A 25,734-nucleotide genomic window follows, 5' to 3' on the forward strand; every position below is an offset into this window, starting at 1 on the left:
CTCCATTAAAGTCAGTGTGTAATGTTTCCTGGCTAACATCAGCTGTGTGCAGCTTAGTTCAGCACAAATCTGCCGCTCCATAGTTCACGGTAACGGACTCACAGCTGGACCAACGAGGCCGAGTGTGTCCGCCACTCTGAGCTACGTTCGTGTTTGTGTACTTGTAGTTTGTACTTTGAGTTCACTCAGAGCCCACAGAGGACGCAGCGTACGTGATGACGTCACAGCCCTTTACCTCCTTTACTGTCACTGTGATTAATATTTACACACGAGACACCTGCAGAGCTCTGACGCTAAGCTAGCACACAGCATGCTAACACTAAGCTAACGCTAAGCTAACGCTAAGCTAGCCAAGAACCCAGAGTGAGTTAAAGCTGAGTAAACACTGACCCCAGACCAGCACCGTGATAAAGTGAGCTGCTGCTGCTGAACTTGAACAGGTAACAAAGTGATGAGCAGTCAGGCTGCAGGTTTCTGCCTGTTCATGTTTCTACAGTAGAATCACTTTGAAGTGTCTTTGTGCTGTTTCATCTTTGATTTGTGTTCATAAACACTCAGAGAAACATCACGTGACCTCATCAGGATCTGTGTTGGTGTGTGGGGCTGTACCTCAGCTTTATGTTGTTACATGCTCATTTGTTCATTTTACACAGTAACATCAAAGTAATGTTATGAGGAGTAATGAAGTAACATACTCCATTACTTTTAATTAAAGTGTTTTGTGTAATATGTGTAATAATGACTGTTTTGAGTAATGACCAACACTGATCACAACAAACAGGAAATGCCTCCAACATGCACAAACATTTGACCCACAACATGCAGTTAATGTGCACAAATGTCTTTGATATGCTGCTCAGTGATGGTGGTGACTGTCAGAGCAGAGCTACTGAGAATCAATAAGTAATATCAATGATGGGATCAGAATCACTAAATTCTTCTCATCCCTGTCAGTATCATACATGTGCTGTATAATGTGATAAATGTAGAGGTGCTGGCTGTTCTCTCACTCTGCTGTTTAGCTGTAAAGGACGCCTCCCTGCCTTTGTCTCATTCATGACCTTTAATAGTCTCTTCTAACATGCAGAGATCTGTATGATCTGTTTCATAGAGTCTAACCAGCCTGTACAGGTAACAACAACAGTCACTGCATCACTGACACACAAACGTCATCTCTGTCAATAACAACATTCATACATGGAATAAAAACACATCAGTGGATCATTGCTGGAGCTGATGTTTGTGCTCCTGGTGCAAAGGCTCTCAGTTTCCTCCTTGAAATAACATCAGTGGTGGGTCAGCGACATGCTTTCTTTCCCTCTCAGGTTTAAATATCTGGGACTCTCCACCGTTTGGTTTTAGAGCTGAAGAAGCTTCTCAGATGAAACGTCTTCCAGAAACTTAAAGACGTCTCTTTTCTCTCCAAGCTCCTTAGATCACATGACCTGGATGACTGACCCTACAGACATATTGACCTGGTTTCTAGGTCACATGACAGGTCAGAGGTCAGCGACTGTAACTCAGTTCCTCCTGTTAATGTGAACTCACTGAGTGTTTGTGGTTTACCTCTCAGACTGACTGAAGATGATGATGGAGGAAGAGGAGGACAGAGCAGAGTCTGATGGGTCCAGCTGTCCGTCTGTGAGGAGTGACTGGTCCAAACCTCTAAATCCTCCAAACTTCAGTGGTGAACCTGGAGCAACGAGGTCAGAGAGCTGAACTCACTGAGTAACAGAAATAATTCTGCACTGACATTATAATCAGTGTTGACTCTGGTTGATTGTCTGACTGTGTTTGTGAGCTGAGAGGAAATGAAAATGAGTTTGTAACAAAAATCAGTTTTGTCCAGTTTTCCTGTAAAAAGCTGAACTCTAATCTAAGAGGATGTTACTGACAGGAAACAGCTGCATTATCTGCAGTCTGTGTGATCACAGCTGCTTCAATCATGTTTGTGTCTGCAGAGGTCAGAGGTCACAGTCTGCAGGGTCCAGCTGTCCGTCTGTGAGGAGTGACCGGTCCAAAGGTCGACCTCCACACTTCAGTGGTGAACCTGGAGCAACGAGGTCAGAGAGCTGTGATGACTCCTTTACATGTTTGTGTTTCCTGGATAAATATGACCTGAAACATCCTCAGATTGTTACAAAGATTCATTAAAAAGAAAACAATGAAAGAGAAAAGATCCAAATGTTCGACTTGGTCATTTGCTGTTTGAGGACAGTGATGCTCATATCTGTGGGGAAAGTGTGACCTGAGTGGGTTCATGTTTGTCTTTAAAGAACAGAGCTGCTCTGATTCTCTTTGTGTCTGATCTGTTAAACAGTCTGAGAGGTCACACAGAGACCCAGCAGCTAAAGCCTGGATCATACTGGCTGCTGTTACTCCATCAGGACAACACTGAACCACAGTGGTGTGGATGTAGTGGATAAATCCCACCATACTGATGCTCAGAGTTAACCACAGGGAACAAAACCAGATGTTACCTTCAGATTGTGACCTTTGGAGTGGACGATGCAGATTTCAATAGAGAATAAATGTTGTTGTTTTTCAGCTGTGAAGAAAGAATCTAATTTTCTGAACTTAAGAATTTATGATGCTGGAAACAACATGGAGACTATAACACAACATTTCCACTGTGTTCATAGAATGAATGTAAAACTGTCAGACATTCATTAAATATGCAAAATGTCTACAGAAGCATCAGAGGGTCAGACGTGAAGCACTCAGTGATTTTGATCAAATGACTCATCAGTTATTGATCTGTACTACACTGATCTACCACGTTAGTAAAGCTGGTGTTCTGGTGGTGGAGGGAGACTCGGATCATGTTCTGGTTTTGGAGCAGTGATCTGCTGATGGTTCAGTTTGATGAGCTTCTTCAAAATCATCCCTGACATCACCACTGAAAGGACGTCCATGAAAACAGACTGAAAATTACTGATATGTTCACAATCTGAGAGTTTAAAACTTGAAAGACTTGATTCAGATGAAGTTATTTGAGCAGAAACTCCTGGATCTTTATCCTGTGTTGATCTAATCCTTCATGGTTCCTCCACAGAGTGGACCAGCAGAGCTCAGAGGTTCCCAGTGGTCAGTCTGCCGAGCAGCATCAAACACAGCTGGACTCCATATTTATGGTCTGTACATGTACAACAACTACTTTATTATTAGTATTAATAATAATACATTTATTTATAGGTCCTTTTCAGAACACCAAGGACTCTGTAAACTAAATGACCAAAAGAAAACAAACTTTGAAATCAGACGGTGCAAATGTGATCACAGGGAAACGTTTTAAACATTGAGGCTTTAAACAGAAACCAAAGTGAAACAGTTTGTAGTCGAGATCAGTGGGAATGAAGCTGAATAACTGTTTCTTCAATATCTTTGAGCTCTTAAAAAAGAAAAACTAGCTGAAAGTCTGGCTGCTCTTATGAAAAGTATTTAGAAATTATGGGTCGCTCAACACTGCACAATATAGGAGTTTAAATAAATCTGAAGAATAACTCAAAATCCTACAATCTTACTGAGAAAATCATCGACAGCTAACTATCTTTGTGCCCCCTTTTCCCTGTTCATGCCCTATCGGCCCCCCTGGCTAAACTTTGCTAGATCCGCCCCTGCACAGTTACCAGCCGTCAGCTACGTAGAAAAGGATCCTGGTGTAGAAAGTAATATTAAATAAATTCTAACCACAGCTTATCAAGCTTAAACGTGCTGCTGTTGTTCAGCCGCTGGTTTCCTCTTTCTGGTGCAAAGTGGGCCAAAAACAAACAAGAGAGACGGACTCGCGACAGAAAAGCCGATCAGCTGATCATTAAGCAGTTTCATGATTGAAGTAGCAGCAGGAGAAGGAGAGAGAGAGGCAGTCGCTTCATATATCGGTTGTTAGGCTTAACGCTGGAATGCTTTACAAACATTCAGAGATGAACTTACACACTTGCTTTACTTCTCTCTGGGAAAACTTCCTCGGAGATGAAATGACGGGTTGTTAGCGAAGCTACAAATACATACAGCCGCTCTATCACGTGAGCACACTGCTCCGACGTGCTACGGTTATGAGCCGAGTTATGCCGTGTCGCAAGTTCTGTGAGGTGCTTTTTTGATATTTAATGGATCAGATTACATTTTTTATTCCTCTCCGTTATCCGATCCAGTAATTTAGGTCAGTATCTGACCGATACCGATACGTAATATCTTAATATCTACCTTTAAGACCAGTTGTCTGTATGAGTCACCTGAAACATCTCCAAGTTTCTGGCTTCGATTCTCAACCTGTTGGTAGTTCAGCTCTGAACACCAGTGAAATGTTTCTCCCACTTAAATCACTGCATTCATATGAACAGCATCAACGTTTTGGGATCATGGAGTTGTGGAGAAAGTCTCAGTTAATAAGATAAAGTCAAACCTATAATTGGTAAAGACTTCGTGGATGATATGCCCCTTGATCGTACGGAAGTGGATGTTGTGGAGACTGAAGTTCAGAGTGGTGGGTCATTCATAAAGTATTCTGTTCCAGCTGCTGGAGGACAACATCATCACTTTTGTGAAGAATGAGCTGAAGAAGATCCAGAAGGCTCTGAATCCAAATAAGCCCCAGTGCTTGGAGTTTCAGAGGGAAGATGATGAGCAGAGGAGAAACAGCAGAGAGGCATTTGTGAAGATCACAGTGGACTTCCTGAGGAGAATGAAGCAGGAGGAGCTGGCTGACCGTCTGCAGAGACGTAAGAGGATTTATCTAAAGATTTAAGCTGCTGGATAAATGAGAGACTTGTGACACCAGTGTGTTCAGTCATTTCTCAGTGGGTCAGAAATTGTCATCAGCATTTTGTAAAATGTGATTGTTGAAGTTGTATTTTTATTATTATTATTCAGAACTTCCAGCTGCTGTTTGTCATCGTAACCTTAAATCCACCCTGAAGAAGAAGTTCCAGTGTGTGTTTGAGGGCATCGCTATAGCAGGAAACCCAACCCTCCTGAATCAGATCTACACAGAGCTCTACATCACAGAGGGAGGGACTGCAGAGGTCAATGATGAACATGAGGTCAGACAGATGGAAACAGCATCCAGGAAACCAGACAGACCTGAAACAACCATCAGACAAGAAGACATCTTTAAAGCCTCACCTGGAAGAGATGAACCAATCAGAACAGTGCTGACAAAGGGAGTGGCTGGCATTGGGAAAACAGTCTTAACACAGAAATACAGCCTGGACTGGGCTGAAAACAAAGCCAACCAGGACATCCAGTTCATATTTCCATTCACTTTCAGAGAGCTGAATGTGCTGAAAGAGGAAAAGTTCAGCTTGGTGGGACTTGTTCATCGCTTCTTTACTGAAACCAAAGAAGCAGGAATCTGCAGCTTTGAAGACTTCCAGGTTGTGTTCATCTTTGATGGTCTGGATGAGTGTCGACTTCCTCTGGACTTCCACAAAACTACAATCCTAACTGACCCTAGAAAGTCCACCTCAGTGGATGTGCTGCTGATAAACCTCATCAGGGGGAAACTGCTTCCCTCTGCTCGCCTCTGGATAACCACACGACCTGCAGCAGCCAATCAGATCCCTCCTGACTGTGTTGGCATGGTTACAGAGGTGAGAGGGTTCACTGACCCACAGAAGGAGGAGTACTTCAGGAAGAGATTCAGAGATGAGGAGCAGGCCAGCAGGATCATCTCCCACATCAAGAAAGCTCGAAGCCTCCACATCATGTGCCACATCCCAGTCTTCTGCTGGATCACTGCTACAGTTCTGGAGGATGTGCTGGAAACCAGAGAGGGAGGACAGCTGCCCAAGACCCTGACTGAGATGTACATCCACTTCCTGGTGGTTCAGGCCAAAGTGAAGAAGGTCAAGTATGATGGAGGAGCTGAGACAGATCCACACTGGAGTCCAGAGAGCAGGAAGATGATGGAGTCTCTGGGAAAACTGGCTTTTGATCAGCTGCAGAAAGGAAACCTGATCTTCTATGAATCAGACCTGACAGAGTGTGGCATCCATATCAGAGCAGCCTCAGTGTACTCAGGAGTGTTCACACAGATCTTTAAAGAGGAGAGAGGACTGTACCAGGACAAGGTGTTCTGCTTCATCCATCTGAGTGTTCAGGAGTTTCTGGCTGCTCTTCATGTCCATCTGACCTTCATCAACTCTGGAAAAAATCTTCTTGAACAAAAACAAATAACCTCCAAGAGTTTTAGCTTTTTAAACCAAAAAGAATCTTTTCACCAGAGTGCTGTGAACAAGGCCTTGCAGAGTCCAAATGGACACCTGGACTTGTTCCTCCGCTTCCTCCTGGGTCTTTCACTGCAGACCAATCAGAGTCTCCTACGAGGTCTGCTGACACAGACAGGAAGTAGCTCACAGACCAATAGGAAAACAGTTCAACACATCAAGGAGAAGCTCAGTAAGAATCTGTCTGCAGAGAAAAGCATCAATCTGTTCCACTGTCTGAATGAACTGAATGATCGTTCTCTAGTGGAGGAGATCCAACAATACAGGACTTCAGGAAGTCTCTCCACAGGTAAACTGTCTCCTGCTCAGTGCTCAGCTCTGACCTTCATCTTACTGTCATCAGAAGAAGATCTGGATGAGTTTGACTTTAAGAAATACTCTGCTTCAGAGGAGGCTCTTCTGAGAATGCTGCCAGTGGTCAAAGCCTCCAATAAAGCTCTGTAAGTAAACATGAACTCATTGCTTAAAATCTTATAATCGATAAAAATCTTAAAACCATGGGACATAAATCAGAAATGCTGAGTTCAAAGAACAGTTAAAAAACATAAAAATAGTGAATTAAATGATTATCATTCACTCAGTAAATATTTTTCAGTCCAGCAGGCCGTGTCAGTATTTCTGACACATTTTTGTCTATATCTCTTATCAAAGTACAATCCAGGCCCAGCCAATAAGAACATGAGCTCTGATCCTTCAGCCCCTCTGACAGGTTTATTATTGTCAGCTTGTTCACGTCTCCAAATCCAGCAGTTTGTTTTTTATCTCACTTTCAGTGCACACTCTCCCTTTTTTATTATAAATCTCTGCTGTGACTGTCCTGTTTTCATCCAGGATGGAGGGAAAACTTGGGCTTCATAATTGAAATTGCCACTCAGGTCCTGTTTCTTGACAGTATTCATATCTAACTGTAAGGCTTCCATAACCAGTGTTCCCACAGAATTACAGTGGGTTGTCTCTGGGTCCTCTACAGTTTCTTCCCACTGTCCACAGACATGCAGTTAGATTACCTGGTGATCTAAACTTCATGCAGGTGTGTGTGTGAGAATGGTTGTCTTTCCCTCTGTGGGCTTAGTGGAAGAGACTGGATGGATCTCTGCTTTGTCTTTGATATATCCTGACAGCAAACATTCTCCATGAAGTCTGCATTTCAGCTCATCTCCTTTATACACACCTTTAACAGGAGGAGTTTTATACAGCTAGTGTTTAAAATCCAGTGTTACTCACAGTTAAATAGCATAACAATCACTGAATTAGTAAGATTTTCTAAAATAATTGTTTTAGTTAATATTGTATGATAGTGTACACAGAAGTATTAGCTCAGTAGGCAGAGTGGTCGCCCCATGATCATAAGGTCAGGGGTCGAATCCACCGAACAGCTACCTTGATGGTACCCCTGAGCAAGGTACCATCAAGGTACCAATCGTGTGCACTGGACTGGTAGCACTCATAGTGTCATAGGTTTTTTTTTTTTTTTTTTTTTTTAAAGGTTCAACATATAAACAAATTTCATTTGATCACATATATTGTTTTTTGTTTTGTTTTTTCCCTTTCTCTCTCAGACTGAGCAGCTGTAACGTCTCAGAGGAAGGCTGTGAAAAGTTGTTGTCAGTGGTCAGCTCCCAGTCCTGTAGTCTGAGAGAGCTGGACCTGAGTACCAACATCCTGAAGGCTTCAGCAGTAAAGCGTCTGTCTGCTGCAGTGGAGAGTCCACACGCCAAACTGAATATTCTGAGGTCAGATCAATTTGTATTCTGTTTAGTTCTGTTTGTTTATATGTTTGATGTTTGGTTTTGTTTATATCAACTAACAAAAATAATCAATTATTTAACCAGTAAAGGTAAACTTTATCCAGTTATCCTTGTTTCATAGCATTTTTATTCATTTCTAAGTTAAAGTGAAGCTTTACTAACCTGCTCAGCACAAGACAATAAGCTATTGCACCCTGATTACACTTTAACATCAATCTTTATTCATGTTTTTATCTTCAGACTTAACATCTGTGAACTCTCAGAGGGAAACTGTGAAGCTCTGTCCTCAGTTCTCAGCTCGCAGTCCTCTAGTCTGACAGAGCTGGACCTGAGTATCAGAAAGCTGCAGGATTCAGGAGTGAAGCTTCTGTCTGCTGGACTACAACGTTTAAACTGTGAACTGAATACTCTGAGGTCAGATCAGAAAACAGTTTGTTGTTAGAATTATTCAATTATTTAAGTTCATACATATGATGTTGTTTCTTAGTATGTTTATGTTTCCTCTAAAAATAGAAAGTCAAGATTTAATGTTGTGAAATGTATTAACAAACTCTACATGAGTATTTGTTGTATAGACTGTCTTTTATTTTTCAGACTGAGTGGCTGTAACCTATCAGAGAGAAGCTGTGAAGCTCTGTCCTCAGTCCTCAGCTCCCAGTCCTCCAGTCTGAGAGAGCTGGACCTGAGTAACTCTGACCTGCAGGATTCAGGAGTGAAGCTTCTGTCTGCTGGACTAAAGAGTTCACAGTGTGCAGTGGAAACTCTCAGGTCAGGATTCAAACTTTTCCACAGATGATCATTTGAAATGTGACTTATATTATTGTATAAACAGGTAACCTTTATACAGCTGTCAAGTGAACTTTTATTTACATTTGAGTGGATAATTGGACTCTGAATTACTTATTACAATATGGCAGCCTCGCTTCTGTCTGTCCCAGGGCAGCTGTGGCTACAACTGTAGTTGCCTCCACCAGTGTGTGAATGTGAGAGTGAATGAATAGTGGCATTGTAAAGCACTTTAAGGGCTTTAATAATAAATGCAATCCATTATTATTATTATTATTAAAATATTATTAAAATATTAAAATTCACCATTTATATTTAGATTTCAAGTTAATGATTTATTAAACATGTTTGTGGTTGTAACAGTAAAAAATATAACTTTTTCTACTCATATTGTTTTTTGTCTGATTTTAGGTCAATTGTGTTAATACAGTTTGTCAAAATGAAAACATAACTATAAATTCAGACACGTGAGGTTGTGCTGAAAAGAATGATACCAAACAAGGCAAAGTAAATAGTTTTTAAAGGTGGAATATAGAGGTCAAAACAAAAGTAGTTAAAAATGGCCAATTATACCCTGGACCCCAGAGGGTTGAACTTTTTTTAAAGTAACACAATAGTTACTTTTCAAGTAATTAATTACTTTTAGTAACTTACAATATTTTAACTCTAAGTAACTATGTAGAGTTAACTATAGTTAGTAGTATAGTTACTAGTTACTTCTTGGTAACTACTAACTATAATTACTTGTTCAAAGTCACTTGCCCAACACTGATCCCAAACCATCTCCACTGGGTTTAGGTCAGGTGACTGTATCATCACTACAGACCGAATAAATCAGCTGAACTTGGAAGTCTGCCTCCGTGTTCTTTAACCGGAGCACACTCACCGTACCTGGCCACTCTAAATCAGCTAAACTCTTGGAGACAACACTTTGTCCACTTTATTTAGATACAGCGGCACCTCTGAAGCAAAGTGTTGTCCATTCTTCAAATTTCTATCCCTGGATAAATGAAAATACTCAAAATTTCAGGAGATATTCTGTCAAGTTAGAACGTTTATGGAAGGCTTCCAAGCTTGAGGTTCATCGAGTACATCTCAAGGAATCAATATCCTCACTTAACGACATGATAAAAAAGCTGGAACTGAATATTTTTCAAATCTAATGGCTTCAGAAAAGAACAATCCCAAAGTATTGTTTGATACAATTATGAAAATTGTCTCTCCTGATATTCCTCGTGTACCAGTCTATACTAAATCTGATTGTAATGAATCGTTGAACGAACTTGGAAAAAACAGTTGCAGAACAACTTATTGACTTTCTGGAGAAAAACAGTGTTCTGGACATTTTCCAGTCTGGTTTCTGTAAACTGTCCTCCACTGAGATGGCTTAACTTAAAGTGTGTGGTGACATTCTGATGGCAGCAGACTCTGGAGAGTGTACTGAGTTGGATCTCTCCTCTGCTTTTGATACTGTTGATCACAGCATCATGATAAATAGGCTGAAGGACTTGTTCAGGATTACTGGTGTTGCTTCAAAATGGTTTGTCATATCTACTGTATCTGAGAGATCTTTGACTGTCTGTATGAATCATGTGTTGTCTGAAACATCCGTTCTGCCTTCTGGGGTACCTCAAGGATCTGTTTTAGGCCCGATTCTCTTTTTGGTTTATATACGTCCTCTAGGCCACAGGTGACAAACGCCAGGCCTCGAGGGCTGGTGTCCTGCAGTTTTTAGATGTTTCCTTGATCCATCACATCTGATTTAAATGGTTAAATTCCTCCTCAACACGTCCTGAAGTTCTCCAGAGGCCTGGTAATGAATTTGATTCAGGTGTGCTGACCCAGGGTTAGACCTAAAACCTGCAGGACACCGGCCCTCGAGGCCTGGAGTTCCCCACCCCTGCTCTAGGCCAAATTATCAGATATTACAATAATATTTCTTGTCATCTCTACGCTGATGACATTCAGACATTAAGTTATACTGTTCTTTCAAAGATTCTCAGTTTGATACATTTTCTTGTTTAAATTATTGTCTTTCAGGAATCAAATAATTGTGAAACTTCAACTTTCTCCAGTTTAATACGGATAAACAGAAACTTTGATCATTGCTCCTGATCACATGTCTTCAGAAATTAGGCAGCAGATCAGTTTTTAGGTCCTTCCATTAAATCGAGTCTCAGAAACTTAGGTGTTATTTTCGACAGTTCAATGTTGCTTGAGAAACTCTCTAAACAACTGTTTCAAAACTGTTTTTATCATCTAAGAAACATTTCTAAACTCAGACTGGTGTCAAAGGCAGAACTTGAGATGATTCTTCATGCTTTTATCTCTTCTCACTTGGAGTATTGTAATGGTCTTTTTACTTGTCTCAACAAATCAGCTCTGGAGCGTCACACTGTACAGAATGCTGCGGCGAGACTTTTAACTGGCACAAACAAGAGGTCACACATTACTCCAGTTTTGGCTTCTCTTCATTGGTTGCCACTAAATTTTAGGGTTCATTTTAACATTATACTCATAACTTTTAGAGCTGTACATGGTGAAGCTCCTCAGTGCATCGCTGACCTGTTGAAACCTCATGTTTCATACCGAGCACTTAGGTCTTTAGGTCAGAGGTCACTGTTGGTCCCACGGATTCGGTTCAACACACGTGGAGATCGAGCTTTTCAGGCACCGAGGCTGTGGAACTCCCTGCTGTTATCTTTATGCTGTCTAGACTCCACTGACTCTTTGAAAAAGCAGCTGAAGACATTTCTATACAAACGAGATTATGTGCTATATAAATATATTCTACTTACTTACTTGAATAATAAATGGTAAATGGCCTGCATTTGTATAGCGCTTTTCTAGTCCATAGCACCCCAAAGCGCTTTACACTACATTCAGTCATCCACCCGTTCACACACACATTCACACACTGGCGATGGCAAGCTACATTGTAGCCACAGCTGCCCTGGGGCGCACTGACAGAGGCGAGGCTGCCGGACACAGGCGCCACCGGGCCCTCTGACCACCACCAGTAGGCAAACATGGGGTTAGTATCTTGCCCAAGGATATTTGGCATGCAGCCAGGGTGCAGCCTGGGATCGAACCACCGACCTTCTGATTAGTGGCTGACCTGCTCTGCCACCTGAGCTACAGCCACCCATTTGAATAATAGTTCATTTATGAATATTTTTTTATTAAAATATTTATTTTCTTTACTTTATCACCCAATTAAATTATAATTCTGTAAATAAGGGTGATAGTGTGGCCTGTCTAGGTTGTCTTCAGGTTCTCTGCTTCCTCCCACAGTCCAAAAACATGCATGCTGGGTTAACTGGAGTGATTGTGAGCATAAATGCATAAGTGTTTACCTGGCTACATCACCGTGGTTACTGATGCTGAACCTATAACCTGGTCTGGATCAGGTTATATTCAGAGTGTGTGTTTTAAAATTGACTGAAGTGCCTCGTTTTCACTGAGCCTTTCATTTACAGAAAGCTTTAAGTGTGATATAGATTCAGTCATATCTGACTAATGTCAGTGAGTGAGGCCGAGCTGTAAAGTCACATTTCTGCTAATTAGCACACCAGCTAACTAGCACACCGGCTATCTAGCAAACCAGCTAAGTAGCAGACCAGCTGACTAGCGAACTGGCTAACTAGCACACTGGCTAACTAGCACACCAGCTGACTAGCGAACCGGCTAACTAGCATACCAGCTAACTAGCACACCAGCTGACTAGCGAACCGGCTAAATAGCACACCGGCTAACTAGCACACCAGCTAACTAGCAGACCAGCTAACTGCAGCCACAGGCTGAAGGACGATTAAATGTAGTGGAGATATCAGGGATTACACTGGTGTGTCCGATTCACTCTTTAGCACTCCAGTCACTCTGGTGTGTCAGCCAGAGCACCACTGAAGGCCCAGCGTGTGGAATAAGGAGCTTAAGGTTTGGTTTGAGGCACTTTATTCTTTCACTGATTGATTCTTGTGGCTGTGATCACGTGTGTGGTTTCTTACAAAAAGGAAGTACACAATACAAATACATGACAAATAAGATGAATAGATAAGATACATATCCAGTTATATGCATACGTCAGTATAGCTAACATAACCATATATAAGGTCAAAGATCACAGTACTATAATGCAGTAATGTTAAACACAAAGGTGTATATCTACATAAACCTAACCTATCAGTGATCAGGGTACTGTAGTATACTTCTACTACTTACACTATACAAACTAAACTGCATTAGTGTGACTTTAAGTTACCATCAGTACAGACGAACTGATGGTAGTTGGACAAAATAAAGGCTTTGCAATTACTGTGAAGGGCTTCCGGTTAAAGTAAGATCAGCTGATTACCTCATAACAAATTGTTTGCTATAGAATGCAGCTCCCACTCTTCATTAATATCATGTACTGTAACTCCCGGGTCTACAGAGAGACCAACAGCTGGTGCACGTTGTAACGCCGTGGCTTTCGTAGTCTCTCCTTTTTCTACAGCTCATGTGTTCTTCTTGTGATGGTGCGTCTTGAGGGAGGATCATACATGCCGTCATTTGTTGATCCTAAGAACGTTCCTCAGACCGACTTCTTCAACAACACTAATCGGCCTGAAGTTTGTAGCTACTCACTTCACTCTGGCGTCTGTTAGCTTGTCTTTCTTTGGTTTATCTTGACTCCTCCCACTAGCTGAATCTACGTAGTCTGCCCAAGCCTCCCAACTCTGTTTGTTTGGGTGGTTTGTTTGCTGCTATCAACAGCGTGTAATGCATTTAAGTGATACTTCAGACATGAAGTACTCCGACGATAAAAAACTCAACTTTGCTTAAAAATAACTTTAGTTGTATCAACACTGCCCTCTGGAATAATTAGACTTTGGTGACAAACTGATGTGATCTCCATGTTTCCTTTGTTGGACTGTGGGCGAGTGTCAGAACTGAATGTACTGAGTGACATGTAGAGTTTAAATATGTGTCAGTTCCAGTTTTAGAGTTCTAAAGTGCAGCTATCATGTTAGGAATATGTTAGGAATAGACAGTAACACTGAGCACACTGAGGTCAAATCTTTATTAATCCAGTTCATCTGTAGGCCGAGCTCAGTCCATCCATTTAGTGAAATGATGTTTAAAGGTCTCCTTGTTCTGTGAGCGTGCACAGATCCTGAAGTAGAAAGCCTGGGTTACAGAGAAATGATCATCACTGTGATGATGCTCATCATCTCTGACTGGGATTTGTTGTTTTGTCAAAGCAGCAAAGAAAGCCTGGCTATGTTGGACTGGGTGTGGAAGCAGCTCCCAGTTTGAGTTCAGGGCCCTATTTCAGAAAGCCGGTTTAGAAAACTCAGAGTGAAAAACGATACTCAGGGTTGAGTAACCCCGAACTGTCCAACTCGGAATATTCGGTTTCAGAAAAGCTGATAACAAGTAGTTCAATCAACTCGGAGTTGCTCTAACCCCAAGTTAAGCGCGCGCACGAGGATACATAAAGCCCTGATTAGTGGAGCACAGATTAAGCGAGTCACCATGGAGACGGAGGGAAAGAAGGCGCGGTCAATGTATTTTACAGCGCTTGAGGCCGAAATTCTGATGGCAGCATATGCCGATAACATGCAAATTTTGCAGAAAAAAAAGTAACACAGCCTCAGCTGCAAAAGAAAGGGAGCATGCATGGCAAAACATAGCCAACAGAGTCAATGCATGAGTGTTAATTTAAACATTGATCTAGGGATTTCCACCCATTTAACACGTTATTTATTATATTTTATTTTTTATTTTATACATTTTATTTTGTGATGTGATGTGAGCGCAGGTGCAACCCAACAGGCCCCAAACGTTCCTGGCAGCAAGTAAAAATGAAATATAAAAATATAGTCCAAACAGGTAAGGTGAAATTGTATTATGAGCCATAGTGCTTGGTCTGTTTGTCCTATGTAAATCAATTGCAGTTAGAGGCTACATTAATTTTCTTTCTGTAGGCACGTATTGAAATTATCTGAGCACATTACAAGTACATATTTGCTTACTCTGTATGCTCAAATGTGACCCGTTATGGCCACTAGAAAAAAAGCGGAGGCCCGAAAAACAGGTGGGGGTCCTCCACCACCACCACTCACAGAGGCTGGCCACTTGGCTTCCACATTTGTGATAATGTTGGCAGCATCACATATGATCTTCACAGTGCAGAGAACACAAATTAGCATCCATTACTATAATGAAAAAATTTTTTAGTTTGAAATGCTACAGGGAACTATGTACCTGTACATTAATGCTGTGGAAAGACTTCCTGTTCACATGGTCTCCTTCATTTACTGAAGGAGCAATGATTGGAATGTGAGTGCCATCTGTACAGCCAATCACGCCTGGGAACCCTGAAAATAAATGTAAAATTTAAGTAGTAGTTCAAGTATCACCACATCATGAATTAAGTTTTGTTCATCCTGATACCTGCAATTTTGTGGAATCCCTCTTTGATAAATCTTGTGGGTCTATGACCGGGGAACACCACAGACGAGTACAGGAGATGTTTCAGTGCAACTGTAACATTCCTGACTGCCCGACAGACGGTAGCCTTGGAAACGTGCTCAGCGTCACCAATATTATACAGAAAGCTCCCGTTTGCAAAAAACCGAAGTGCAATACAAATAATATGTACAGAACTGAGAGAATGTCCGCGATGTGTCTTATGAGCAATATTAGGCCTGAGGATGTTATTCAAATAAATTGTAGATTGTGCTGACAAACGGTAACGTTCACACAGGAAATCATCAGGAAATGATAAAATGTCCAAACACGCTCTAATCACTCTCTCCTGGCGGAGAGCTCTGCGGAGAATTTGGGCTTCAACATCTACTGGCTCTTCAAGGAAGGGGCACGCCATGTCTGACACTTCCTACAGTCAGGTTTCTGACAAAGAGGCGGAGAACGTCAGGGTTAGTTGAAGTAAACCTGCTAGGGGGCAGGTTAGCTTCACGGAGTGTCATAGTGACTCACTCAAAATTAATCTAAACTCGCTTTGTGAAACTGAAAACCCAGAGTTTTCGTTAACTCAGGGTATACTTACTCAGAGTTTGCCCTAAACCGGCTTCCTGAAATAGGGTCCAGGAGACAGACATCCTCTCTACTTTGAAGATCAGCTTCAAACTTTCCTTTTTGATAAAACTTATAGTTCGAGCTGGATCAGGTGACCCTGAACCATCCCTGAGTTATGCTGCCATAGAGATGGATAACAGACGGATTGTTGTTTTGTGTGTCTGCATGAGTGCGCATGCGCCAACCAGCGTGCAGCCTGTTACAGTCGCTCCTGCTTTTCTCTTAGTTTAGCTCTTTTTTCTTATGTATTCTTTTTTTTTTTTTTCTGACTTGTATTAAATAATTTCCCCCAGGGATCAATAAAGTATTCTGATTCTGATTCTGATTCTGCAGTCTGTCAGGCTGTCTGATCACAGAGCAAGGCTGTACTTCTTTGGCCTCCGTTCTGAGCTCCAACCCCTCCCATCTGAGAGAGCTGGACCTGAGCTACAATCATCCAGGTCCCTCAGGAATGAAGCAGCTGGAGACTGGACTGAAGGATCCAGGCTGGAGACTGGACACTCTCAGGTATGGAGAGAATGTCTGATAGAGGAGGAAGAGCTGGAAACATTTTCTGTGTCCTTCACTCACTTCCTGTTTGTTTCCTGCAGATGAGACATGAACAATCACACATGCAGGAATATTTTCAGGGACAGACACACTAGTCTAGCTGGATAGTACATGGATATTTATGTAGGGAGTCTCCAAGGAGTCTGTTTGCAGGAACATTAATGATAACTGATAAGTCATGTTGAGAGTTTCATTAAAAGTAGACCTACAGTTAGGTCCATAAATATTTGGACAGAGACAACATTTTGTATCTTTAGATACACTTTATTAGGTCACAGGTGTACTATACCTGAGATAGTGGCCACTAATACCACCTAATAAAGTGTGAGCCATGTGTATGTTTCCCATGCTGTATGTCCACAGTCACAGTGACAGTCAGTGACACTGACAGAAGGATGAAACAAGGCTGTGAATCATTTCAGTCTGTGTGTGTGAAAAATAGGCAGACAGGAGCAGCTAGCCTACCTAGCACTAGCTGCTCGCATTGTTAAAAGGGAAGAGAAAACAATATTAGCATTAGCTGCTAATAATTATTCACCCCTAATTAGAATAAGCCGCTAAAAGCAGCCTACTTACCATTAACTCCTCACTTTGTTGTTACCCAACGGAAAAGAGTATTAGTATTAGCTACTATCATTTTTAATAAGTAAGAGAAAACAGTGTTATTGGATAATGCTAACTCACATTAAATTAGCATTAGCTATTTACAGCAGCGTACTTAGAATTAGCCACTCACATTGTTAAAAAGTAAGGGAAAACAGTATTAGCAGTAGCGCATAATGCTAATTCACGTCAACGTAGTATTAGTTAATAATGGCAGCCTACTTAGCATTAACTGCTTACAAAATATAATGCTATTAGCATTAGCTGCTCAAGTTGTTATAAGGAAAAAGAGAAAACGATATTAGCATTAGCTGGTAATAATTATTCACCCCTAATTAGAATTAGCCGCTAATGGCAGCATACTTAGCATTAACTCCTCACATCGTTATAATGCAAATGAGGCTAACTTGCATTAAATTAGACTGCTGTTATTAGCTAATGCTATTTAGCAGTAGCTGCTCACATTGTTATAAAGCAAAGGAAAACGATATGAGCATTAGGTTCTAATGCATATTTGCCTTAAATTAGACGTAGGTGCTAATGGCGGCCTACTTAGCATTAGCAGCTCAGATGTTGTAATGCTAGGAAAAAGAGTGTTAGCATTAGCCGTTCACATTGTTATAAAGTTAAGGGAAATAGTGTTAGCATTAGCTACTCACATTGTTAAAAAGTAAGCGTTAGCATTAGTGCATAATGCTAATTCACATCAAATTAGCATTAGTTAATAACGGCAGCCTATTTAGCATTAGCAGATAATGTCGACCTTGGCCCACTGGAAAAGTTCAGAACTAAAGATTTAGGAGTGTTTCTCGATAGTTCTTTCTCATTTGAGAAACAAATGAATTCTGTTATTAAAACCAGCTGTAAGGTTTATATTGTTGATTGTCATTTATGCTTAGAAATATTTACTCATATATGCTTAATTTTATAATCGATTGCATAATGATAGAGGTTTGATCCTTAGTAGTCTGTAAAGACTCTGTGTGCCTTCCAGAGTGCTCTGGCATGCACACACCACTTGGGGCCATGAGAGAGGTCGTACCCTTTCTTACTGATTTATGGTGTAGGACAGGGGTCTCAAACTCAATTTAGCTGGGGGCCGCTGCAGGCAGAGTCTGGGTGAGGGTGGGCCGCATTAGGTTTTCCACAAGAAAGGCATGGTTAAAAAATTCCAGTCTTCTCAAATCTCTTTATTTTTATTTTTTAACACAAAATATGAAAAATAAATAAACAAATTAAGAATTAATAAGAAAATAAATCAATCTGTAATACATAAATAAAATAATAATAAGATATTTTTAGCCAGTGAACTTGTGTGTTTCTTTCAGTCTTCTATATCTGCTGTATTTAGATTGAAATGTCTGTATTAACAGTTCTATAACCTTCTTCTGAACATGAATGGAACACTGTAGAAAATGAACTGTTCTTCTGAACATGGCTTCTCTTGCCTACTCCTTGCTGCTAGAGACCTGGCAGCGTTTCCTCTCGCATAGCCGAGCCAGATTTGGCCTGAGGGAGGAAGCAGTTGCGACCCTCAGTATGTCTTAAAGATGATCATCCGCAAGTCTGGACCTGTACTTGGACTTATTGAAGTTCAAAGTGAAGAAAAGCTTTTGGCACAAGTATGTGCTACCAAAAAGGCACATGGTCCGCTTGAACATTCGGGAAAGCCGAGGGAAACTAGGGCTCAATTCTCTCAAAAATTGTCCAAGCTTGTCTGCTTTTCCACTCACCTCCCTGAACGTTGCTTTGAGTTCAGAGTTGCACTGCAGCTCAATGAGCTCCATTTGAAGCACAGAAGGGGCATCTTGCACATCAAAGGAGAAGGGGTCCGCAAAAATGTGAAAGGTGGCTCTGTGTGTCTTGAAGTCAGCAAACCTGTGATCAAATTCCTCCTGTAGCATCAAAATGACATCAACATACTCGTCAGCACTGAATGGTGTGCCTGCATCCACGAGTGCCTTGCATGCTGGGAAATGGCAAAGGTTTGTCTGAGAGAGCTGAGCTTTCCAGAGCGCCAGTTTTGTGGAGAATGCTCTCACGTTGTCATAGGCAGCACTGACAAGTTGCCCCTGGCCTTGTAACGTCTTGTTCAGTACATTAAGCTCATGTGTCATATCAACAAGAAAAGCTGAGTCCATGAGCCATTTGGGATCAGTTAGCACAGGAACACTAACTCCATCCTTCTCCATGAAGGCTTCACTTCTGCTCTCAACTCAAAAAGTCTCTTTAATACATTTCCCCTGCTGAGCCAACGTACCTCAGTGAAGTCGAGCACATCCCCATATTCTGACTCCATTTCCTCTAAAAAAGCACAGAACCTTCGGTGCTTTAAGCCCCTGGATCTGATTTGGTTGATGCATTTCACAACAATAGACATCACATTGTCAAACTTCAGGCATTTGCTGCAAAGGACCTGCTGATGGATGATGCAGTACAGAGCAATGGCCTCCCCCACGCCTTCCTCTTCCAGTTTGTTTTGTGCCACCAGTCCATGTTTCCTCCCTGTCATTGATGGCGCTCCATCTGTTGTTATTCCAACAAACCTCTTCCATGGCAAACCAACATTCTCAATGGCATCACACAGCTTGTAAATATCTGCTGAGCGGTGGTCTGGCCATGCATTGGAATTACTGTGAGCAGCTCCTCCATCACTTCAAAACTGTCATCAACACCACGGACATACATTGGGAGCTGGGCAGTGTCGGTGATGTCTGTGGTCTCATCAAGAGCGACTGAGTATACACTGAAACATTTGGCTTTCTCACACAGTTGGTCATAAATGTCACTTGACAGGTCAGAAATGCGATCTGCTGCGGTGTTGGCAGAAAGGCTGATGTTGCTAAACTGACCTTTCTTTCCCGGACAGACTATATTTGCAGCCTGCAATATGCACTTTTAGACAAATGCACCTTCTGTGAATGGCTTCCCTGCTTTAGCAATCATCTCACTAACCACGTGGCTCCGACTGCTGCATTATTCTCTTTGGTTGCTTTCTTGGAGAAATCTTGCTGCCTCAGTAGATCTGTTTTAAGACTGGCAACCCGGTTCGCTCTCTCGTCTCCCTGGTATTTTGCATCCACCTCAGCATGTCTAGTTGTGTAATGACGTTTCAAATTGTATTCCTTGTGCAGCGCAACTTTCTCTGTGCAAATGAGACAGGTCGGGGTGCCCCTGTGCTCAACAAAGAAATATTGCATTTCCGACTTTCCTGAAATTGTCGGTGCTCATCACCAACCTTTCTCTTCACCGCAGGCTTTGAAAAAGACATGTTTGGGGCTATGTGACATTTATAATTCTACTTGGTGTCACTGTCGCATTGAAGTTTCAATCAAGCGTTTAGCCGACGGACGGGGAACGTCTCAACGCGTAGAGAACGTCATTTCTGCTTCTTTTTCTTGCAACCGTAGCACGGCGATCGGCAGATAAAAAGCCGGTAGCAGTCTCCTTTGTTTTTACGCTCGATGTTCATGTCTTTCATGACGACACGAACACCGTGGCGTTTGCAGATGGTAGAAAGTGCAGGGATAGCGAGCGCAAAAAAGGCGACTGCTCACGGCGCCGGGCTGTTGTTACAGGAGAAAGAAGCGGAAATGACACCGTGACATATAACAAATAACATCAGCTGTTTCTGATGTTAGTTGTTTTGACTGCTTTTACATTATATTGAAATATATGTAATGTTCATGTTTGCTGCAATGCAAACGCAGTGATGCAAATAAAAACATCGAGCCACAAATTACGGTGCGACCCTATAATTAGTCCGGGTTACCGGGGACTGTTGTTGCCGATGAACAGGTGTCACTATGTGACTGCAGACTAAATTGGGCTGCATTGAGTTCATGACTTTTCTTTTATCCCGCCGCCTACGCATAACTGTGAGAGTTAATATGAGATCTCTCTCTGTGGAAAAATAACTTTAAATCCCACTGACGTGTGTATAAATCTATATACGTATAATGTCCCGCTGGGCAGCAACTTAAAAAAAACAACTTTTTTTGAAGTGTTGTGAACGCAGCGCGCTGGGGCAAATGTCGGCGTTTGCCCAATAGAAAGGAGGAAGCCAGCCAGGCACAGGAAAGAAAGAAACACTCCAGGGCAACGCTGCTGGAACTTTGGCTACGTTCACACTGCAGGTCTTAATGCTCAATTCCGATTTTTTGATCAAATCCGATTTTTTTGTCTGCTCGTTCACACTACAAATAAAATGCGACAGCAAACGCTCTCTAGTGTGAACGCTCAAAGCGGCCCGCATGCGCAAAAGAAGATGTCACACACAACGCGCTCTGTTTAGACCCAGAGCAACAATATTGTTTGACTGATGGCCCTTAATATAAAGACTTCGGACTTCACGTTTCCCAATTTTTGCTTTAAGTTATTTTGTTATTTACATAATAATGTAGATAACCTAATAATGATCCTTATCGCCGTTTAAGAGAGGAGCAGTGCTTCAAAGGATAGCTGTAGATTTCTGTCAGAATCTGCAGATTATACAGTACAAATAAAATGTTTATGTTGTCTTCCCAACAGTTTCACTGACATCTACACTGGATGGCCAGGAAGCGTTCGCGATGTCTTCTCGGGCGCTTCTCTGGCGCTGATAATTGGCTTCAGTCTTGTGTCGGTGACGTAAAAGGCGGATTTAATGCGACTTGACCGTTCAAACAGCAGTCGCTTTCTAAAACATCGGATATGTATCGGATTCAGTACCACATACGAAAGTGACCCAGATCGGATTTGAAAATATCGGATTTGCGCCGTTCACACTGTCATAGCATGATCGGATATGGGTCGCATAGGATCAAAAAAATCGGATTTGATGCGCTTTCGCCTGCAGTGTGAACGTAGCCTTTGACTCATTGAGAAATGTTTCCCTGCTTGCATCAAGCCCGGCTGGTGTCCCCTGAGATCCATATCCCACCCTGATTGGTGGGTTAATTCAGCTCCGCCCACAACACTGTAAAGTGTCATACATTATCAAACTAACATTACATTTTCATATTAAGGTGGGGCCAAAAACTATCGTCCTGCGGGCCGCAATTGGCCCGCGGGCCACGAGTTTGAGACCCCTGGTGTAGGAGGACACCTACTCTGTGTCTGGTTAAGTATGAGAGCCCTTTGTTAGGGGGACCGCTGGACTCTTAGCACCAGCTTTGGTGTCACAGGGTCACATCTGGAAAACACACACACACACACACACACACACACACACACACACACACACACACACACTATGCACAGACTGGTACTCTTTGTTCATACCTGTGTAAGACGTCATATGTTAATGAACTTGTGCATATTCACGTAAGCTCAATAAAGAGCAGTGTTACGAGGGAGCAGACGAGAGCGACTGAGGTCAAGTGAAGGAACGGCGCTGTCACAGTTCTCTCCCTCATCAATTGTCTGGTTCCAGCGGTGGGTCTGTGCTAGACGACCCATCACCAGCTTTTTCCACTGGTTACCAGTACGTGGTAGAATCCACTTCCAGATCTGGTTGTCTTTAAATCTGTGAATGGATTGGCTCCATCTTATCTCTCTTTAACAAAAGAATCCAAGTGGAGCCCTCAGGTCTGCAGATAAGCAGCTTCTGACCAGAACTAGACGTAAAAACAGAGGTGAGCTTTATCGATGGCTGCAGCCAAACTCTGGAACAGTCGCCCTTCACATCAGGTCGTCACCAACACTGGACATTTTTAAAAGCCGGTTGGAAACACATTTGTACTCTGTAGCTTTCAATCCTGACCAGTCTTTATAGTCATTACTGTGTATGTTTCCTATTTTCTCTCTACTCTGTGCAGCACTTTGGCTCAAGCTGTTTTTAAATGTGCTGATAAATAAATGTAGATTTCTTTGAATAAAACAGTGGAGCCGAGCTTTGAGCTCAGTGTGTAACAGTGTGTGTGTGAGAGCCATGTAATGTCCATGTGTGCATGCTGACTGTGCTGCTCTGACCCCCCTCCTCCTTTCAGGGTGGAGCCTGCTGGAGTCCGATGGTTGAGACCAGGTCTGAGGAAGTGTAAGTGTGTTTTTAATGGGATTCATGAAAACAAAGCAGCACACATTCAACCATCTTCATCATGTCAGGAGTCATCATCAAAGTGTCAATCAATGAACAGATGATGGATCAATAACTGCAGCTGGATTGTGTTTGTTCTCTCCATCAGATTCCTGTCAACTCACAATCGACACAAACACAGTGAACACAAAGCTCCAACTGTCTGACAACAACAGGAAGGTGACACGTGTGAAGGAGGTTCAGTCATATCCTGATCATCCAGACAGATTTGATGTTCGTCAGCTGCTGTGTAGAAATGGTCTGACTGGTCGCTGTTACTGGGAGGTCGAGTGGAGAGGAGGCGTTGATATATCAGTGAGTTACAGAAGCATCAGCAGGAAAGGAGGCAGTGATGACTGTGTGTTTGGAGGAAATGATCAGTCCTGGAGTCTGAGCTGCTCTGATGATGGTCCTCGTCATGTCTGGCACAATGACATACAAACATCCATCTCCTCCTCCTCTGTCTCTAACAGAGCAGCAGTGTATGTGGACTGTCCTGCTGGCACTCTGTCCTTCTACAGAGTCTCCTCTGACACTCTGATCCACCTCCACACCTTCAACACCACATTCACTCAAACTCTTTATCCTGGGTTTACAGTCTATCCTGGTTCTTCAGTGTCCCTGTGCTGAGTGGAGTGTAAAGAGTGTCTCCTGTTACAGAAACACTCTGACTGTTGAACAGATAGTTCAGTCTGTACATGTCTGTCTCTTTCATTCACAAACACGTTTTCAGATTCATGGATTCAATCAGTTGATGTTTGAAACTCTTCTAAATGATTCCTTGTAAACTTCTTCAGTCACAAACAAACAGGAAGTGATGTCACATGTGTTCCTGTCCACACAGCAGAATGAGTCTATTGCTGACAGTGATGTACAAGGCCCCATCCAAAGTTGTGTTTCTTAATGTTTACAGGCCTCCCAAATACTGCACAGACTTTTTTAATGACCTCAGTGAACTGCTGTCTGTGATCTGTGTTGATTTTGACTGTGTAATTATTGTTGGGGATTTTAACATTCATGTGGACAACCCTCAGGACAAAGGGACTAAAGACCTGAGTAACACTCTGGGCAACTTTGGGCTGACTCAGCATGTAACAGAGGCCACACATAATAGAGGACACACTCTTGACCTACTGATCTCCAAAGGCCTGAGCATTTCAAAGGTTACTGTGTCTGATGTGGGCGTGTCTGATCATTACTGTGTTTTCTTTGAAAGTAAAATCTCAGCCCACATAAATATATCAACAACAGTGATCACAAAACGGTGTATAACTGAACACAGTAGTGCAATTTTTAACCAGGTCTTCCCATTAACACCTGACCTGTCCAGAGGGTCAGTCAATGAGCTCGTCAATAGCTTCAATGCTAACATGTTAAATGTAATGGACACTATTGCTCCCATTAAGGTGAAGGTTATCTCTGGAAGGAAAAAGTCTCCATGGAGAAACTCCACACTGGTGAAAAATGAAAAAAGAGAGTGTAGGAAAGCTGAGCGCAGATGGAGAAAAACAAACCTCCAGGTTCATTATGACATTTATAAAGAGAAACTTCACAATTATAATTTACAACTGAGGAATGCAAGGAGGTCCTACTTCTCTGACATCATCACTAAAAACAGCCATAATGCTCGGGTCTTATTTTCTACAGTTGACAGGCTAACGAACCCTCCTGTGTCAGTGGCAGCTGAACTTCATTCGACCATGGCCTGCAATGACTTTGCCAAATTCTTCACAGAAAAAATCCAAAAAATTAGACAAGCAATTGGTACATCAACAGCAGATCCAGGATATGTACTGTGTCCACCAAAAAACTGTTTAAACACCATGAAACAGTTTCAACCTATTAACAGCAAAGACCTGGAGGACATCTTAGGTCAACTGAACTCCTCCTCCTGCTGTTTAGATGTCCTGCCAACAAGTTTTTTCAAAAATGTCTCAAAGACTTTAGAGTCAGACCTGTTACAGATCGTCAACTTTTCTTTATTATCAGGTGTGTTTCCAGAACCACTAAAAACTGCTGTAATCAAACCTATACTGAAAAAGGACAATCTTGACAAGACACAAATGAACAACTACAGGCCGATCTCAAATCTCCCATTTTTAAGTAAGATCATTGAAAAAGCAGTTTCTCAACAGCTCAGTTACTTCTTAAAACAGAATAATTGCTACGATGCCTTCCAGTCAGGTTTTAGACAGAACCACAGCACTGAAACCGCTCTGACCAAAGTGTTTAATGACATATGTCTGAATACAGACAGTGGAAAAATGTCAGTCTTAGTTTTACTGGATCTCAGTGCAGCATTTGATACAGTTGACCACAACATATTACTCAGACGACTGGAGAACTGGACAGGTCTTTCAGGAACTGTACTAAACTGGTTCAAAACATACGTAGAAAACAGGAAATACTTTGTATCAACAGGTAACTTCACATCTGAGCAGACAAGTATCACATGTGGAGTTCCCCAAGGTTCCATCTTGGGACCCCTTCTGTTTAACATCTACATGCTCCCACTGGCACAGATTATAAACAACAACAAAATAAACTATCACAGCTATGCAGATGACACACAAATATATATCACAATGTCACCAGGAGACCGAGGCCCTGTGCAGGCTCTTGGTAAATGCATTGAGGAAATCAATGACTGGTTGTGCCACAATTTTCTCCAGCTAAACAAAAA

The 25,734-nt window shown here is 42.0% G+C and overlaps 1 protein-coding gene across 1 annotated transcript; it reads left to right on the forward strand.

The window, feature by feature from the left end:
• Positions 1 to 1,584: 1,584 nt before the first annotated feature.
• LOC308399554 (protein NLRC3-like) lies at positions 1,585 to 23,924 on the forward strand (the record flags this gene model as incomplete). Its single annotated transcript, XM_080886874.1, has 9 exons — positions 1,585 to 1,706; positions 3,056 to 3,077; positions 4,550 to 4,721; positions 4,873 to 6,667; positions 8,216 to 8,389; positions 8,570 to 8,743; positions 16,178 to 16,351; positions 22,410 to 22,467; positions 23,169 to 23,924. 9 exons carry the CDS (start codon positions 1,585 to 1,587, stop codon positions 23,679 to 23,681), a joined length of 3,204 nt encoding a protein of 1,067 aa, XP_080743000.1. The 3' UTR covers positions 23,682 to 23,924.
• Between the last annotated feature and the right edge of the window lie 1,810 nt (positions 23,925 to 25,734).

Source organism: Rhamphochromis sp. 'chilingali' (genome assembly GCF_963969265.1).
Source record: "Rhamphochromis sp. 'chilingali' genome assembly, chromosome: 1".
Lineage (NCBI taxonomy): Eukaryota > Metazoa > Chordata > Actinopteri > Cichliformes > Cichlidae > Rhamphochromis > Rhamphochromis sp. 'chilingali'.